Genomic DNA, 18580 nt, shown 5'->3' on the forward strand with positions numbered 1-18580 from the left:
GAGGAGGAGGAGGAGGAAGAGGAGGAGGAGGACGAGGGCAGCGGCCACAGCACCGGGGAGGACTCGGCCTTCCAGGAGCCTGACTCGCCGCTGCCGCCCACCCGCAGCCCTGCGGAGTCCGGGCCGGCCGCCGAGCCAGAGTCCAGCGGCCGGGGCCCGACTCCAGGCCCGCTGGAGGAGGAGATGCCTCTGGTCGATGAGGGAGGCCCCGGCGACGGGGACGCGGGAGGCGCTGAGGGCGACTCGTGGGAGGAGGAAGGCTTCGGCTCCTCATCCCCGGTCAAATCTCCCGCTGCCGCCGGTGCCTACTACTTGAGCAGCCCCCTGTCGCCGCTCCGTGGGGATCGCTCCCCGCGCGGCCGCCAGCGCCGGGACGGCTCCTGCTCTCCGGTGCCTGACTACCCGGGCACACCGCCGCACAAGACCTTCCGCAAGCTGCGGCTCTTCGACACGCCGCACACCCCCAAGGTGAGGCCGGGGGCGAGAGCGACAGGTCCTGAGGGCAGGGGGCTGCTCTTTAAAGAGGCCCGGCTGCGGCTGCGGTGCCTCCGGGCGCGGGGCCAGGACACCTCGCGGGGGCGGGCCTGCCCGCGGTACAGTTACATAACTCTCAGCCCGGGGCTGGCATCCTGCGCCCGGGCCCACCCTCCCACTGTCCGTTACGGTTATGTAACTGAACAATGAGCCTCCCCAGGAACGGCCGCGGCCCATCCGACGGCGCTGGGCAGCCTCCATGTCGGAGGGGTGGCCTCGGCTGCTGTCTCTTGTCCGTCCCGGCCGTGCAGCCCCCGGCCGCGCAGCACCCACGGCCCCGTTTGTCTGCCGTGCTGACCATTACTGGAGACCTGGGATTTAAAGAAAAAGTTTGTCTCTGCAGTCTGGAAGGGCTGTGCAGGGTGGCCAGATTTCGGTAGACCCCAAGGTACAACCAAGTGTCTCAGTAGCAGACACAGCCCCCTAAGTAAAGTTTGTCTTTGTGAAGTTTGGAGAGCTGGGCAGGGTGGCTAGATTTCAGGAAACCCCAAGGTACTACCACACTGTTGACACAGTCCTCAGAAGTTTATTCATTTGGAATGCCGACCGATATTGGAGACCTTGTGTTAGATTAAATAAAAAAGTTTACTTTTATGTGTTTTCAGTTTAATCTCAAGTTGTGCAAGATTCTCCAGTTGTAAGTCTAACTTGATACTAACTATATAGCCAGATTTTTTTTCCCTAAAAATGCGTTTTGTTGATAATGCTGTTTATCTTCAGACATTTAAGCCTGCCTGCCCCATTTCCTACTGAATTCTGCCTTGTGACCACACAAATTAGGAAGACAAAAAGACACAACAAAGGAAAAATTTCAACACGTTAAATTGTTAGAATCTTTTCAGACCTGTAGGACAAAATTTGTTTTCTATTTACTTTTTAAGACAGAGGTGACATCATTTATGTATCTTCATAACATATGCATATATATGTGATAGATATTTGAGGATACATACGTGTGTGCATACACACAATGTCAAAGCTTCCAAACTTTAGTCTCCTTAATGGTGTCTTCTAACTTCAAAACTTTTTTTAAGAGATTTCATTTTAGCACTTCAGTATTTCTATTTCATTCTGTGGTATAATACCTAGAATAGGCATTTAGTAAACATTTGAATGAATGAAATGTCTCTGAGTCAGGGAGAGAGTTATTAGTCTTTTGAGATTTTAAATGGATACAGAAAGATGTTAACAGAAATAGTTAACTTTATAAAAGACAGACTAAATATTTTCCCCTTTGAGTTTGTTTCCTTGTTTATGCAGCCATAAAGATGGTGGTTGTATGAGCCTCCAAGTGGTCCTTGTTATTGGCTAGCTTGGCCCATCCCACATCCCCTGGAGTCAGTTCCTAAGGGCTGGGGGGAAGGGAGACAGCCAAGAGAGGGAGGAGGAGGTTCCTGGCTGCCAGCCCCTCCTATTGGTCTAGGCATTGAAAGGGTTTGTCTGGGAGCTCGCCACCTCCTTCTGCTCCAACCAACTGGATTTTTTCTTTTGGTCTTAGTTTTTACTGAAAAATGAACTTTTATTGAAAAAAGAAGGGTTCATTTCAGCTTCCTATTTGTATTATTACTTCTGGGAAACTGTTTTAACTAGTTACTTTTTCAAAAAGGAGACCAAACTTGAAAAATGGTCCTGCTTTATAAAAGACCAGGAATAAATAAAAGATTACCTGCCCATCTTGGACTAGCTATATAGCTTTGTTCTTCTAGGAACTAGACAAAGGCTTGTGATGTAGTTTTTTTGCTGCTAGATAGCAGCCATATAAATGATATCTTACTCTTCAAGGTGTCAGACCACATTGCTAAGTGGGGTTGGGGGGAGAGGAAGGACTTATTGATCATTTTAGAAACTGACAAAATTTCCTTGTTACAATCTAGAGTTTGCTCTCCAAAGCTCGAGGAATAGATTCCAGCTCTGTTAAACTTCGAGGTGGTTCTCTTTTCATGAGCTCAGGAAGATCAGAAAAACAAGGATTTGACATGAGACAGACCCCTCAAGTGAATATTAATCCATTCACACCAGATTCAATGTTGCTTCATTCTTCAGTACAATGTCGTCGAAGGAAAAGAACACACTGGAATGAGTATGTCCTCTGATATTTGATGTCCAGTATTATTTTCAAGAGTTGCTTTTATACATTTGATTGAAATTAAAATTTATAGTTAATTGTCCTATTTACAGTTTTTACATTGTTGTGTTCTAGAGGTTCTTGAGAGGTAGGAGTACAATTAAGCTGTAAGTTTTGAGGGTGCTATTTCCTGTTGAAAAGGAGCTTTATAGAGCAGGAATAAATAAAAGATTGCCAGCACATCCTGGAGGAAAGTATTAACAGCATGGAAATAAGAGGTGGTACTATATACCATTATGAAGGAGGGAACTTAGAGAGATGGATTGCTATAGACGAGACAGACTGCTTCATGAGATGGTGAATCCTTGGTCATTGGAAGTATTCAGGCAGCATAGGGAGGACTATATGTCTACAGCAGTGTCAGGGGAATGTTTTTATCCAGTGAAGGGGTTATAGTCATTAGTCTCTTTCAACTCAAGGGTTCTGTCATTAAATTCTAGGTTGGGAGAGTTCACTTGGAAGGGCTTTCAGAGATAGTTAGAGTTAGGAAATTACTATCCAGGTCATTGCACTGGGACAAATACAGTATTTTATTTGATAGTCATGAAATTCAGAAAATAGTGTTCAGTGAAGATTTTTACCTAAGCTAAGCTGATTACTAATCATACCTTTAAAAACTTGAAGGGAGAGATCCTTGGTTAATTTCTCAGAAGCTGATATCATTCTCTTATTAAAATTCCACTATCTATATATCTTTGCCATCTAAAATTCAGAGCAGGAGTTGGAATATTCCTGCTGAGTCAGTTTAATGTAGTGAGCCCCAATTCTTGTTTCAGCTCCTGTGATGAAGACATGGAAGCAAGTGATGGGGAGCTGGAAGATGAGCCTGCCAGGCCTGCCAAGGTAGATGTTGGTTTGTTTTCTCCTCCTTTAGCCTTCTTATGTTGACTTCAATACATTTGAAACAGTTGGCTTTTTTGTTGTTTCAGAGAATTACAATCACAGAAAGTAACATGAAATCAAGATATGAAAGTGAATTTCATGAATTGGAGAAAATTGGATCAGGAGAATTTGGTTCAGTATTTAAGTGTGTAAAGAGGCTGGATGGATGTATCTATGCCATAAAGCGATCAAAGAAGCCACTGGCTGGTTCTGTTGATGAGTGAGTATTTTTTAACCTTGGTCTTTCTTTCTGTACTCCATTGCCAGACATAGTTTGTTTAAGTGCTTGAGTCCTAGCTGCATCCAAGTTCTAAGCTCACAGGGTATTGAAATTGGAAAGGTTCTTCAAACTTGGAAAAATAATGTGTTGCTCAGTTTTGCTTTCTTTGTTGGACCTGGGAACTTTGTTGTTTTATCTGAATTTTGGACCTAAGGTGGACTGTCCATACCTTAAAAAAAATTGTTTTCTGTGGATATCATTTTCTATGTCCCTCCTCCTGCCCTCTCTTAGGCTCCTCTGATAATAAAAAAAAAAATTTTTTTTTAAAAGAGGAAGATGAGAAAAAAACTCATCAGAACAAATCAACACACACATATAAATACAACATTAGATGTAGTGTTCTAAACCATGGACCTCTCATCTCTGCAAAGGAGTTGGGGAATGTGTCTTCTTAAGTATCTTTTGAGGCTATGCTTGTTCTTTGTAATATGGAACATTCATTATTTTTCATTTGTTGGTTGTTCTTTTCATTGCATTGTTGTGTTCATTGTATGTATTGTTTTCCTGACTTTGCTACTTCATTCTGCATCAGTTCATACAGATGTGTCTCTATATTCATTACCCACATCATTTCTTATGGCACAGTAATATTCCATTATACTCATGCCAGTTTGCTTATCCATTCCTGAACTGATAGGCATCTACTTTGTTTCTAATTTTCTGCTACCACAAAAAAGTGCTGCCATAAATATTTCATTGTATAGGGACCCTTTTGTCAATTGTCTCCCAGGGACATATGTGTGTGTGAAATAATGGGTCAGATGGCGTTTTTTATTTTAGCAATTTTTTTTATATAATTCTAAATTGCTTTCCAGAATTGTCATAATAGCACACAGCTCCACTAACTAGGGCATTAGTGTGCCTGTCTTTGCATAACTCTGTCAGCATAAAATATCCCCATCTTCCCTTAGCTTTACCAATTTGTTGGGAATGAGGGTGAAACCTTCAATGTTGTTTTGATTGCTATTTCTCTTATACTTACAAGTGATTTAGAAATTCTTTCATATGGTTATTAACAGTTTGCAATGCTTTTGAAAACTGTTTTGGTCTTTTATGTTTCTATTGGTTGTCTTTGTGTCTTGGATATTAAATACTTCTCAGAGGAATTTATACCCTTACCTCTTAATCGAATTCACTGATAGAGGTTAAGCTTTTCAGCCTCATAGGACTAAAAGTGGCTAAGCAGGTCCACTCTCCTTAATCAGGATTGACCCTTACCCAAACTTCTGTCCTATAGAAAGGGTGTCTAAAAGAGTATAGAGTGATTAGAGTTTATCAGGTGACCTATAATAGGGTGACATTGCCTGATTTATGCTGGTACTGATCTCAAACTTCTTACAAACAGACAGAATGCTTTAAGAGAAGTCTATGCCCACGCAGTACTTGGACAGCATTCTCATGTGGTTCGATACTTCTCTGCATGGGCAGAAGATGATCACATGCTGATACAGAATGAGTATTGTAATGGTAAGCTACACACTTACTTTTTGGGTTGTCTAAAACATGTTGTTTCCCTTTTTCTTTTCACATAAGGAATTATGAATGAAGCAGGAAAAAAAGACTTTAGAAGTCAGACAGTGTGATTCTAGTCTTGACTGACTACATGGTCATGTTAGGTGTCTCTCCAGTTCCTACAGAAGTGTGGAGATTCCTAGCACTGCTTATCTCTTGTGGTTGTATTTAGAAGGAAGAGATTGACTAGGAAAGTATTTGCTTTTTAGCAACACTAAAAAAAGGAATACAGAAAGTAAATTTTCCTGATGTCATTTAGAACTTTGATGTCTGTTCTATGTCAATTGGGTTTAAAAAGCGTGTTATTTGGAGTTTTGGGGGTTCCATTGAGAGGTATTTGGGGCTCATTTGAGCCTTAAAATATTTAGATATATGACAAACTTCCTGTGGACGATTAGGGGACTTTGAAACTACATTTTCCATGATTCAACGGGTTATTTTACCTACATGGCCATAATTAAAATATTACTTCTCCTTTTACTCTCAGTCTATATTTTTTATAATTATTACAAAAGCATTTATTTATCAGTTGCCTCTAAAAAGAAACTAATAAAGCTAGGAAGAGTTCATTTTCTTTTCAGCTAAACATTATACCAACTTTTGAAAAACATTTAAAATATTTCCACACAGCTGCCCTTTTAGGTTCACATTGCCAGTGCACTATGATGCTTCCTTTTGCCCTTTCACTGTCAGGCTGTCTCATTACATAGAAGGTACCATAACAATTTTCTAATTTGTCTGTAAATTCATTATAGTTGCCTATTCAAAACAAAAAAACCTGCATCACACACTTTGGGCTGTATATCAGAGGTAGCAAGCAATAGCAATCTTTTTTTGCTAGGAAAAAAAAAATTTGAGAAGTTTTCCTGAAAGAAAGTCATTATACTACTAGAGAAAATTGTCTGCTATCTATTGGGTTCCACTTTCTTACTCTTTATTTGTGTCTTAAACTTGTATAATCTGGGCTTCCAGTTCTGCCGGCCTGAAATGGTTCTCTCCAAGGTTATTAAAAATCTCATAATTGTCAAAGTTGATGGCTTGGTCCTTCCTTATCCTTCTTGAACTCTCTGTAGTTTGTGATACTATTGACTATCCCCTCCTTTTTAGTCTTTCTTTCCTCTACTTTTTTTACATTACCTTCTGCTGGTTCTCATCCTACCTGTCTGAGCTTTCCCTGTCCATCTCCTTAGACGAACCTCATTATTCCCACTCCTTTACTGGATATCACCTAAGACTCTTTCCTGGAGCCTCTCTAATTTTTTTTTTAAACCCTAACATTCCATCTTAGAATTAATATTGTGTCTTGGTTCCAAGGCAGAAGAGTAGTAAGGGGTAGGCAGTGGGGGTTAAGTGACTTGCCCAGGGTCACATAGCTTGGAAGTGTCTGAGGTCAGATTTGAAACCAGGACTTCCCATCTTCAAGCCTACCTCTCTATTCACTGAAACACCTAGCTGGCTGCAGCTTGTCTTTTTCTTCTTCTTCTACTTCTTCATTTTTTTTTAAACCCTTACCTTCCATCCTGGAGTCAATACCGTGTATTGGCTCCAAGGTAGAAGAGTGGTAAGGGTAGGCAGTGGGAGTCAAGTGACTTGCCCAGGGTCACCCAGCTAGGAAGTGTCTAAGGCCATATTCAAACCTAGGACCTCCCATCTCTAGGCTTGGTTCTCAATCCCCTGAGATACCCATCTGCTCCCAGCTTGTCTTCTTGTCAGCCCCTTCGTGAACTTTTCTGCTCCCATAGAATCCTGTGTCATCTGAAGACTTACAGATTTATATATCTAAACCTTGTCTCTTCTGAACTCCAGTCCTGTATTGCCAACTACCTGGTGGTCATCTTTTCCACTGTCCCATAGGCATTTCATACTTAGCGTGTCCAAAGAAGAATTCATTCTCTTCCTGTTCCTTCCTCCAAACTTTACTACTTCTGTTAAGGCCATGACCATCTTCCCAGTTATCCTGGTTGACAAACCCAGAGTTATTCTTGACTCTTCCCTCCCTCCCTCACCTCATCTTCCCTGTACAGTTGCCCAGAGTTATGCATTTTACCTTAATGTGTGCAGCTGCCCTTTCTGTCCACTCCCATGACCACTACCCTAGTTGGGGACCTGATCACATCTCCTCGTGGATTATTGTACTAATTTCCTAATTGGTCTCCATGTTTCCAGGATCTTTGTTCTCCCATTTATCTTCCTCAGAGCTGCCAAAATGATTTATCAAAATAGAAGTCTGGCCTCATCTTTTTCTGCCTAGGACTCTTCAGTGGCTCCCTGTTGCCTACAAGATAAAATACTGGACATTTAAAGCCCTTGGCAGTCAGGCTCCATCTAACTTTTTCATAGTATTTCATATTGTACCCTGTTCCACCTTCTATATTTCAGCCAAACTGGCTTACTTGTTCCCTGAACTTCTCATTTCTGACCTCCATATTCCTTTCTCAGTGTTTATTTAGGTGGTGGCGCTCTCTTTCATCTTTTGTAAATGTTCTGGCCCCCCAAGTAGAACATAATTTTCTTGAGGAAATCTGTTTTTCAATTTGTCCTTGTATTCCCAACATCTAGCAATAGGACCTTTAACTGAACAAATCTTAAAAGTTTGTTGAATTAAATTTGAGAGTGTTTCTTGATCCATTTGAAACTTCCCTTTCCAGCTTTAGAAAATAGGAATTCAATTGTCTTGCCTCCCTTTCATTGTTAAATTCCTTTATGAAGCCATCTACAGTTGGCAACCCACTTCATCTATCTTATTCTCTCTTTTAAACTCTTTGTCTTCTGGCCTCTGGCCTTATTCTGCTTGAAACTGCTCTTTCCAGAGTTACCATTGGTCTTCTGATGGCCAATTCTAATTGATTGAATTCAATCAATTCTTGATTCTCATCTTTCTTAACTTAACTCTTTGCAACTTGTGATTCTGTAGATGTCCTTCTTCTTGATGCTTCTCTAGGTTTTCATGACAGTGCTGTGTTCTGGTTCTTGCCTGTCTGACCATTTCTTGGTGTCCTTTGCTGGATCCTCTTCTAGGTCACACCTGCTAGAGTGGGTGTCATCCAAAGGCTAGCCTGGGCTTGTTTTCCTTCTCTGGCTCCATTATCTGACTTGGTGATCTTATCAGCTCTTGTGAGTTCAGTTATTTCTAAACACGTTTCTCTGATCTATTTCTCCAGCTGTAATCTCTCTCCAGTCTTGCATCACCATTTGCCTCTTGGACACTAAAGACTGGATGCCTGTAACCCTCCCAAGCATGAAGAACAGAACTCGATCTTCCCACCAAACGTGGCCCTTTAATATCTCATGCTTGAACTGTAGTAATAGGCTTCTGGTGGGTCTCCCCCCTCAGGTCCATCCTCCAGCTGCTACACATCAAGCTTGGTGGGACCATATCACTGCCCTACTCAGTAAACTGTAGTCGTTTCCTGTTACCTTTCAGATCAAATATAAAATCCTCCTTTTTTCTAAAATTAGCTTCCTTCATACCTTTCCAGCCTTATTTTTGTTTAGTTTTTTTCCATGTACCTGATGATCTATTAACACTGGCTTCCTTGTAGTTCATTGAACAAGACCCTCCATCTCCTTAGTCCGTGCCATTTCACTGGCTGTCCCCCATTCCTAGAATGCTCTCTTTTCACCTCAGCCTTCCAACTTCCTGCAAGACTTAGACCAAGTCCTACCTTCCTCAGATGTCCCGGCCTGACTCCCCCTCTCCCCCCCAATATCCTTCTCATATGACCTCCCACTTACACTGCATGTGTGTCTGTGTAAATAGTTGTTTGCTTGTTGTTCTCCCTTAGAATGTGAGGAGTGCCGAAGGCAGGGACTGTGTTTGAGTTTTCTTTGTACCCCTAGCACTTAGCCCAGGTCCTAGTACATGGCCGGTGCCACTTAATACATGTTTATTGAGTGATCGAATTCAACAAATATTTTTTAAATACTGAATCTACTGTGTATGAGGGAAGAAGCCTAGGATACAAAGTTGAGGTAAGACATGATTCTTGACCTCTTAATCTAAATGGGGCAATGAGATGTGAATAGGCACTCATGATACAAGATTCAGCAGGATAAATGCATAAAGCAAGGCTAACAGAATTTTTCAGGAATGGTGAGAAATGATTGCTGACTGCAGGTGTCTGGTAATGACGGCTGACCTGTGTAAGGATTTTATGTAGGTTTGGTATAAATATCTGAAGAAGTTGAGCTAGGTTGGCTAGGAAACTGTGAGTGTAGTCCATTGTACAGTCTTCCTGAAACAGAAGGAACTGGCCAAATCATAGAAGGGAGCTAGAGAAGAACTGAAGACCTAGAGAATTCTGCCTTGAAAGCTGGTGTTTGGCCCAGTGACAAAATATGGAGGTGTTCTGTTAGATTGGATCTTATAAAGGCCAGGGATTGAGGCTCTAATGCAATATCATCTTATTCTCTTTTGTATGATTTGAATAATTCTATGAGGGTTAAAATCATAAGGAAGAAATTCTGAAAACATACTTTGTACTTATTTCTGGGAGTATCTCTTTTGGGGCAATTAAATAAGCATAACTTTCCTCTATAATCAAGAGACTCGAGAATCCAAAATATTTCAGAAGAGAAAAACTAATTTATCTTGTTTTTGTCAGGTGGAAGCTTAGGGGATGCCATAAGTGAAAACTACAGAAGCATGAATTATTTTTCGGAAACAGAACTTAAAGATCTCCTCATACAGGTTGCTCGTGGTTTGAAATATATTCACTCAATGTCATTGGTACACATGGATATCAAGCCTAGTAAGTATAATGTAATGCTTGATCTTAGATGAAAGGCCTACATAATTCTAGTAAATTTTCTTTTGTTAACTCTAAGGGCCTCTTTTCTGATGAGTCCTCTAAAGTATCTTCATGGTGTGGGATGTGACCCGGCATTCTTTAAAACTATGCTAGCAGGTCCTAACAAACTAGGAAGATGTCAGGTACAAACCTGGCATTTGATCAGAGGAAGACAGACCTTGACACCAGAGGTCTGGCCACAAGGTGATAAAATTTTCCACCTATGGAAACTCCAGAAGAGGCATAATATCTAAGTTGGGGTGAAGGGTGGCTACCTACACTAGTGAAATCACAGGTGCACATCAGTTATTTTACCAGTCCTTAAAATATTGAAGTTAAATAACTTTGTATGACCTTCAATAGCTAACATTTATGAGGCACTTTAAGGTTTGCAAAGTGCTTTATGTATTCATAAATTCATTATTTAATTTTATTTACTTAAAAATTTGAATAAAAAATATGGAAACAGGTCTTAATCTATTTGATCATTTACATGATTGATACTTGTAAAATCCAGTGGAATTGTGTGTCAGCTACGGGGAGGGTGAGGAGGGTTGGGGCGGGGGAAGAACATGAATCATGTAGCCATGGAAAAAAATTCTAAAAAATAAAATAAAATAAAGTTTGAATAACTTACTCTATTAAAAACTGGAACAATGTTGGAAAATTACAAATATTTTATTGTTCTTGACTTAGAATATAGATTATTTTAGAAATTATAGTTTGGGGATCCCCTGGCTTTAGGAGAGAGCCTGTGCTTATTTTCATAAAACCTACATATGTTTCTTTTGAATATTTATCGAAAACTTTTTTTAAAACTTTATGGGGGGGAGGCAGCTGGGTAGCTCAGTGGATTGAGAGCCAGGCCTAGAGATGGGAGGTCCTAGGTTCAAATCTGGCCTCAGACACTTCCCAGCTGTGTGACCCTGGGCAAGTCACTTGACCCCCATTGCCTACCCTTATCACTCTTCTGCCTTGGAGCCAATACACAGTATTGACTCCAAGATGGAAGGTAAGGGTTTAAAAAAACCAAAACAAAACTTTATGGGGGGGTGAAGGGGAAAGTAAAAACAGGAATCATGTGACCATGGAAACTTTTTCTAAAAAAATAAAATATTTAAATCTTAGAAAAAAAAAACCAACTTTATAATGAACTTGTACATTAGACATGGATGGGAACTTAAAATGGATAGACCACATTCCCCATTCCTTCCAGTGACTGAGATATTGAGAGATATGAATATTCATGTGATATTACCATGAAATGAACATGTAATGAACATGGTAATGCAGCTGAGTGGCAGTCTGTGGCCCTTTAAGATAATGCTATAAAGACTTAGAAGGTAGTTGTAGTTTCACTGCTGTTGCCAGAAATATGAGATTATGAGGGGCAGAGATGCTCTTTGTCCCTTTTCTAGAACAGTAAATCATTCTAGAATCACAGCTGAAAAAGGAAGGGGTCATCTAGGCCAATAGCTTCAGGGGCAGAAACAGATCCTGAAAAGAGGGGGCTGGACAAGGTCACATGATTTTATTGCTCTTTGTGTGACACTAGACTGCTTCTTTGCAGATGAATTCTTGACTTCCTGGATTGCTATAAGCAGATGTATATGTCTATATTGATTAGGTAAATTCTCAGAACTCATATCTTGCCTTTGGTGTTTATTTGTGTCAACATCACATGATGGAAGATACTGGAGTGATTTGCTATTTCCTTCTCTAGTGTGTCTCCATTTTACAGATAAGAAATTGAAGCAAATAGGGATTAAGTGACTTCCCAGGGTCACACAGCTGAGTGTCTTGAGGTCAGATTCGAATTCGGATCTTCCTGATCTGGTACTTTTATCCACTCTGGCATAAAGTAGGGAATTCGGTTTTAGAGTCTCAAGCACTTTGGGAACTATAATCAAAGACCAAAAATAGGTGTTTGTGTGACTGGCAAGGTCTGAAAATTACATGTTTATGTCGATGTGTATTTCTCTTGAATGTCTTTAATAATATTCACATCCTAAAAGGAACATTGATAATAAAGTTTAGATTTCTACAAGTGAAGGTAGGCTGGCACGTAGTGAAAAAAGTACAGTATTGAAAGTGAGGAGATCCAGGCTCGTCTTGGCTCTACCAGGTAAAGCAGTGTGACCTTGAGTAAGTCATTGGACACCAGACCCTGGCTCAGGTCCCTTGTTACCTGCATAGTGGGTTAGTAGTTTTTTTTACTATGTTAGTACTTCACACAATTGTTGGAGGTCTTAAGCAAGAATCTATAAATCCCTTAATAAAGCACTGTGCAGATAGAGGCTATTAATATTTCAAATATTGCTTCTACTTCTGTCAGTACAAAATTAATACAGTGTGACTAGACTTTGAAGCTTGCATTATATTATTCTTTAAAATGGAATTTTTATTTCTACTCACAATTTTTTTTCCCCTTTGACAGGTAATATTTTCATATCTAGAGTGTCAATCCCAGGCACGGCTGAGGAAGGGGACGAAGATGATTGGACAGCCAATAAAGTTATTTTTAAAATAGGTATGAAATCCAGATCACTAGAAGGTTAGTATTAGTATAATAAAAACGCTTCTGTTTTGTTTGACTTGACTTTTGTTTTCCCTAGGAGATCTTGGACATGTAACTAGGATATCCAGTCCACAGGTAGAAGAAGGTGATAGCCGTTTCCTTGCAAATGAAGTTTTACAAGAGGTAACTGGAGCTGCCAGTGCTAGACCAGAATAAGTTACAGCCAATACTAATAGTGTGCCTTTGAGGTTTCATACAGGGTTTCTTCTGGTAAAATATTAACTCTTCAAGGGTAGAAACTGTTTTGCTTTTTGTCTTTCATATTCCCTTTCATATAATAAGTGCTTAAAATAATGTTTGTTTAATTAAAACTATATGTGTCAAGCTGGGACTTATATGATGTTGCCCCAGCCACTGTCAATTTTTTTTTTCCCCAGACCCTTACCTTAGAATTAGTACTGTATGTTGGTTCCAAGGCAGAAGAGCAGTTAGGGCTGGGCAATGGGGGTTAAGTGACTGGCCCAGGATCACACAGATAGGAAGTGTCTGAGGCCAGATTTGAAGCTAGAACCTTCCGTCTAGGCCCGGCTCTCCATCTACTGAGCCACCCAGCTGCCCCCACTGTCAACCTTTTAGTAATATAATTTATGACATTATAACCAAATTCCCAGAGAAACATTGTAGAACTCAATGGAACTCAAAGGTTCCCTCTAATGTTGAGCATAACGCTGTGTTTCTCTGGGCTCAGTGACTCATATTTAGTCAAGTATGTCTATACTAAAATGCCTGGAGATTAGAAGATTCAGGAAGTGATCTTATCTCTTGTAAAATATGTGAGTATTTTCACAAGGAAGAACAGGTTAGACTCGTTGGGCTTGGCCCCAGGAGGGAGAAGTACTACAGGGAAGCAGATATATCAGCTCAGGGCTACGTAAGGAAAAACAACTGAGACAAAGTATTGTTTAATGGATAGTGAGGAGATTATCGAGCTCCCTCCTTTCTCCCGGTTGTTTTTATAATTAATGTATTTGAGAAATACATTTATTATCCCTCCTTCCCACTTCCATATTAAATAGCAGTTTTTTTAAAAAAAGCTGTCTTAGCAAATATGCATAGTCCAACAAAACATTTGCCTCATTATACATTTTAAATTCATCACTTCTCTGGCAGAAAGTGAAATGGTATGTGTTTCATCTTCAGTTCTCTGGATTTGTGCTTTTATTATTTCATTGATCAGAGTTCTAAGTCTTTCCAAGTTGTTTTTCTCATAATACTATTGTCATTGTATAAATTATTTTCCTAGTTCTTCTTACTTTTTGTCATTCAGTCATTTTCAGTTGTATCTGACTCTCAGTGACCCCATGTGGGGTTTTCTTGGCCAAAGATAGTGGAGTGGTTTGCTATTTCCTTTTCCAACTCTTTTTACAGATGAGGAACTGAGGCAAATAGGGTTAAGTGACTTGCCCAGGGTCACATAGCTAGGAGTGTCTTTGAGGCCAGATTTGAATTCAGGAAGATATATCTTCTTGACTCCAGATTAGGTACTCTGATCTGTTCTGGCATCTGGTTGCCCTCAATTCACTTTGTATCTGTTCACAGATATCTTCACAGTTTCCTTGGAAACTGTCCATTTAATAATCTCTTATGGTGTAATGATATTTTATTACATTATATGCCATAAGTTGTTTAAACATTCCCTAATAGTTGGGTACTCCTTTAGTTTCCTTTTTTTTTTTTTTTTTTGCTATTATGAAAAAAGCTACTAAAAATAATTTTGTTGTTTTGTACCTATCCTTCTGACCTCTGTGGTTAGGTGACTAGTCATGTGTTGATTTTGCCCAATTTCATGTTGCTTTAGAGGCTAGTCCAGCCCAAGTCTGAAGGCTGAACCCCTGTTCTAACACTCCTTACCAGTAGCCTTGTCCTTGTATCCCATGTGTAAATGAGGCTAACTTTGATTTGAGTCAAAAGCATTCCCTTCTCAGATCCCCTCCTTCTCTGCCTTGTAGAATTACACTCATTTGCCAAAGGCAGATATTTTTGCTCTGGCCCTCACTGTGGTGTGTGCTGCTGGCGCTGAACCGCTCCCCACAAATGGAGACCAGTGGCACGAGATACGTCAAGGAAAGCTGCCACGGATACCCCAAGTCCTCTCCCAAGAACTGACAGATTTGCTGAAGGTGAGCACTGGAGACTCTTGGTAACTGTTCACCAGGGTGATTGCCGAGGGGCCTTCCATTTCCAGAGAGTCATTTGGGCATCTCTTCTTTTTCTTTCAAAAAGGTCATGATTCACCCTGACCCTGAGAGGAGACCGTCAGCGGTGGCGCTGGTCAAGCACTCAGTGTTACTCTCTGCCTCCAGGAAGAGTGCTGAGCAGCTACGCATAGAACTGAATGCAGAAAAATTCAAAAACTCACTCCTGCAGAAGTAAGTTGTATGTTGTCACAGTATGAGGAGCCGCTGTCGCTCAGGATGTCGAGTTTTGTGTTGCCCTTCTTTCTGCCTGGATCCCTCCCCATTCCTCATTTTATGGGTGCTTGTTTTGTATCTTGCAGCTTTGCTAACGTTGTTAATTGTTTCTATTGTTTTTTTTGGTTGATTCTCTGGAGTTCTCTGTTTATGCCATCATATATCTGCAAAGAGTGATAACTTTGTTTCTTCATTACCTATTCTGATTCCTTCTATTTCTTTTTCTAATTGCTATGCAAGCATTTCTGGTACAATATTAAATAGTAGTGGTGATAATGAGCATCCTGATTTTATTGGGAAGTTTCAAGTTTATCCCCATTATAGAAAATGCTTGCTTTTGGTTTTAGATAGATAGAAGACAGGTAGATTTATTCCTTTCAGGAAACTTCATTGATTCCATTATTTTCAAATATTTTTCTAAGGAATAGGTGTTGTATTTTGTTAAAAGCCATATCTATTGAGATAATCAGATGGTTTCTACCTCACCATCCTTGTGACATATTTTAAAGGAAGGGAAACCAGTTCAACAAAGCCAATCTGCCCTCTGCCCAACCTGAGCAGATCCCAGGACCTTCCATGCTTTTTCATTATTGCACTTTTCCAAAAATTCTCCATGGAGCATCTGTCTAATATACTGGAGGTCTCCCTCTGGTTTTATAAAGGGACTAATTTGTAACCTCTGTCTCTTTTTCATTCTGTCTAGCATCCCTTCCCCGCTTTTCTTTGATGACTATTTCAGCTCCTCTTGTGAGGAGAGCAATGCAATGATTCTTGGATAAAGAATATACAAAAGGATGCCAACAGCTTGATTGTCAGAGAACTGTCTGGTTCTGAAAATTCCTTTTCCCTTCTTTGCCTCCTGGACAACAGAAGTTGGACTGGCTGAGGGCCATTTTGTATTTTAGTAGTTTTGTGGGTCTCCGTGACTGAAAAGATCTCATGAAAGTTAACTTTTGGTCATGAACTTTCTCACTTTGGCTTCTCACACAGCACAGGGAGCTGATCTCCAAGATGGAAGATCCCCGCAGTTTGTCTGTCTCCAGTGGCCCAGCCTTTGAGAACTTAGGAAGCCGTTTTGTGAAGCCCGAGAAAGCTAGGAAGACATGCCTTCTCTGAGATAACGAGGAACAAAAACTCAAGCAGTATTGCCTCAGCAGCTCTCTGGTTATCTCTGAGAAGCTGGATGGTGACTGCTGGCTTAGCTAGTCTTTGTTTCACAGTAATTCTGTGCTTTTAAGAGGGAACTGATTGGTCCCGAGTTAGTTCACTTGAATCTGATTGGCATTCACTGTTGGCGCAGGAAGTGGGATGCATGTGAATGCTATGACAGCACATTCCATGCTGTCGGTCACCCAGAGCACAGTGTGTGTCTCTCTTGGTTGAGACCAGAATCATTGTAGACATCTTCAGATTTCATCCAGAAAGATGATTCAGGTAGATACTTGTTGGAGCTGTTGTAAAAGGAAGCCCTAAATTGGGCAGGGAACTGGATCCTTTGCTAAGATGCGTTTCCATCTCCGAATCCAAAGTTCTGTCCTCCAGTACTTGAGTTTCTAAGTGTGAAACAGCTCAAAAATCTTAAGCCTAAGTGGATGCTAAATTTTTACATTATAATATTTGTCTTTGTGTTTTCATCTAAGGATAATAGCGTTAAATTGAGATCTGCCTATTTCTACTATTTGCTACTCGGAATTTTGTCATCGCTTGAATGAGTTTGCTATGTGTAGCATAGCTGTAGAATTCCTGCTTCCTAATTGTTTCTTTCTCCTCTTAGAGAACTAAAGAAAGCACAGATGGCAAAAGCAGCTGCAGAGGAAAGAGCTCTCTTTACAGACAGAATGGCCACTCGGTCCAGCACGCAGAGTAACAGAACAGCACGCCTCATAGGGAAGAAGATGAACCGATCTGTTAGTCTGACTATATATTGAACCAAACCATGGACCTATCCCGAAAACCTGTGATGAGGAGACGCGAAGGGATAATCCCTGTGCTCTCACTTTCCCATCTTTCATGTCTATAGTTTTACTGAAAACCCTTCTATGGGTTTTATTTGTGAATTACAGTTGGAAGCTGTATTTTGACGATTGGTGTTTCTCTTGGACGTGGTACTGGTCTTGTGGTCTGTTTTACCTAGACCCCCCCAGCTGTGCTCCTGCTCCGCAGCCATCCCAGGGTTAGCCACTACTGTGGTGTGCTGCTTGGAGATTGCTGATGCGTCGTGTACCGGAAGGCATCGATCTTTCCCTTAGAGACCAATCAGGAGGACTGTAGGGCTTTGATGCAAGTCAGATTCTGCCTTTGTACGAAGGAAAATAGTGCTGAAATGACTCAGTACCACCCATCCTTAACGTACCTGGTGTCAACCTTTTTTTTGTTCACTTGTGAATTTTACTTGTATATTCAACTGGGAGCACTTTGTAGGCATTGCATAAACCATGGGATAATGTCCCATGGGAGTATTTGCCTTGTGAATTTGCTGCTATCTTAGTTTTGTCTTCGCTGTAAAATTGTAGCATTAAAACAATCATTGTTAATAGGCTTTCTGTTGAAACAATTATGTAACATATATAAGCTGCTCAGGAAAAAGCAGCTTTTCCCCCTCCTGTTTTTCTTGGAAGCTAGTGCATTAGAAAGATGATGCACCTTTGTCTCTTTTTGGAACTCTGTATTAATGTAGTATAATTATTACTGGTTTTGTAATTCTTCCCAATAATGACCTTCTAGCCCTACCCTTTCCAAATTTTAAAATGTTTTCCCCTTTCCTTTTCTCTACTCCCAAGTATTTGTACTGGGTTGTACTGTTAGTCTGTTTTTAAATGTTTTGCTTGGTTTTTCTTTGATATTCATGTATATAAATTGATCTTGCTGATACTGTACAGACCTACAATCTGAAAATACCTGAATGACTTCTTTCTATTCCAAGTTTTTCGTGAAACAAACCTTGACTGTAAATTAGCCTCTTAAACTAATAATATAGACTGTTAGTGGATTTTGCCCCAAATAGAACTGACTATTACTGGTTTGTCTCTCATTAATTTTGGTTTCAAACATGTTTACACTTGTCTGGGTTCACTTTAAGTTTGTTTTTTTTAGGGTTGATGAGCATATTAAAAGTCATTCGGAGCTTACTAACTGTCTCTGAATGCCTTTGTGCTCTTTTCAGTTGGGTCTTGCATTTCAAAGTTTTTCCTTACAGCCAAAAGGATACAGTGCCTGGAGGGAGAAAGTCTAGGTTTTATGTCCCTGATCCTCAATTTAATCGCTGTCTAACTTGGGGAAGATCCTTTGAACTTTAGCCCCAGTTTCCTGTCATAGCATAAAATCTCTATTCGTGATTATATTGTATATGTCTTTAACTATAATATAGGGATGACACGTGCTTTTACCCTCCTCACAAAATTTTTGTATGGCAAGCACCTTGTAAATTGTCACATGGCTGTAATTAATGATCTGTGACTCGACTTGGCT

The 18580-nt window shown here is 40.4% G+C and overlaps 1 protein-coding gene across 1 annotated transcript in view; it reads left to right on the forward strand.

Moving 5' to 3' along the window:
* Positions 1-18240, forward strand: part of WEE1 (WEE1 G2 checkpoint kinase) — a 24379-nt gene extending 6139 nt beyond the window's left edge. Inside the window, exons 3-13 of the mRNA XM_044681821.1 lie at positions 4-468; positions 2409-2614; positions 3436-3502; positions 3589-3761; positions 5167-5288; positions 9938-10084; positions 12561-12653; positions 12739-12824; positions 14651-14821; positions 14925-15070; positions 16887-18240. Coding sequence (XP_044537756.1) covers positions 4-468; positions 2409-2614; positions 3436-3502; positions 3589-3761; positions 5167-5288; positions 9938-10084; positions 12561-12653; positions 12739-12824; positions 14651-14821; positions 14925-15070; positions 16887-17040 — 1830 coding nt within the window. The 3' untranslated portion in view covers positions 17041-18240. The remainder of the gene's footprint in view (positions 1-3; positions 469-2408; positions 2615-3435; positions 3503-3588; positions 3762-5166; positions 5289-9937; positions 10085-12560; positions 12654-12738; positions 12825-14650; positions 14822-14924; positions 15071-16886) is intronic.
* Positions 18241-18580: the final 340 nt, after the last annotated feature.

This window comes from Gracilinanus agilis, chromosome 6 (genome assembly GCF_016433145.1).
Source record: "Gracilinanus agilis isolate LMUSP501 chromosome 6, AgileGrace, whole genome shotgun sequence".
In the NCBI taxonomy this organism is placed as follows: Eukaryota; Metazoa; Chordata; class Mammalia; order Didelphimorphia; family Didelphidae; genus Gracilinanus; species Gracilinanus agilis.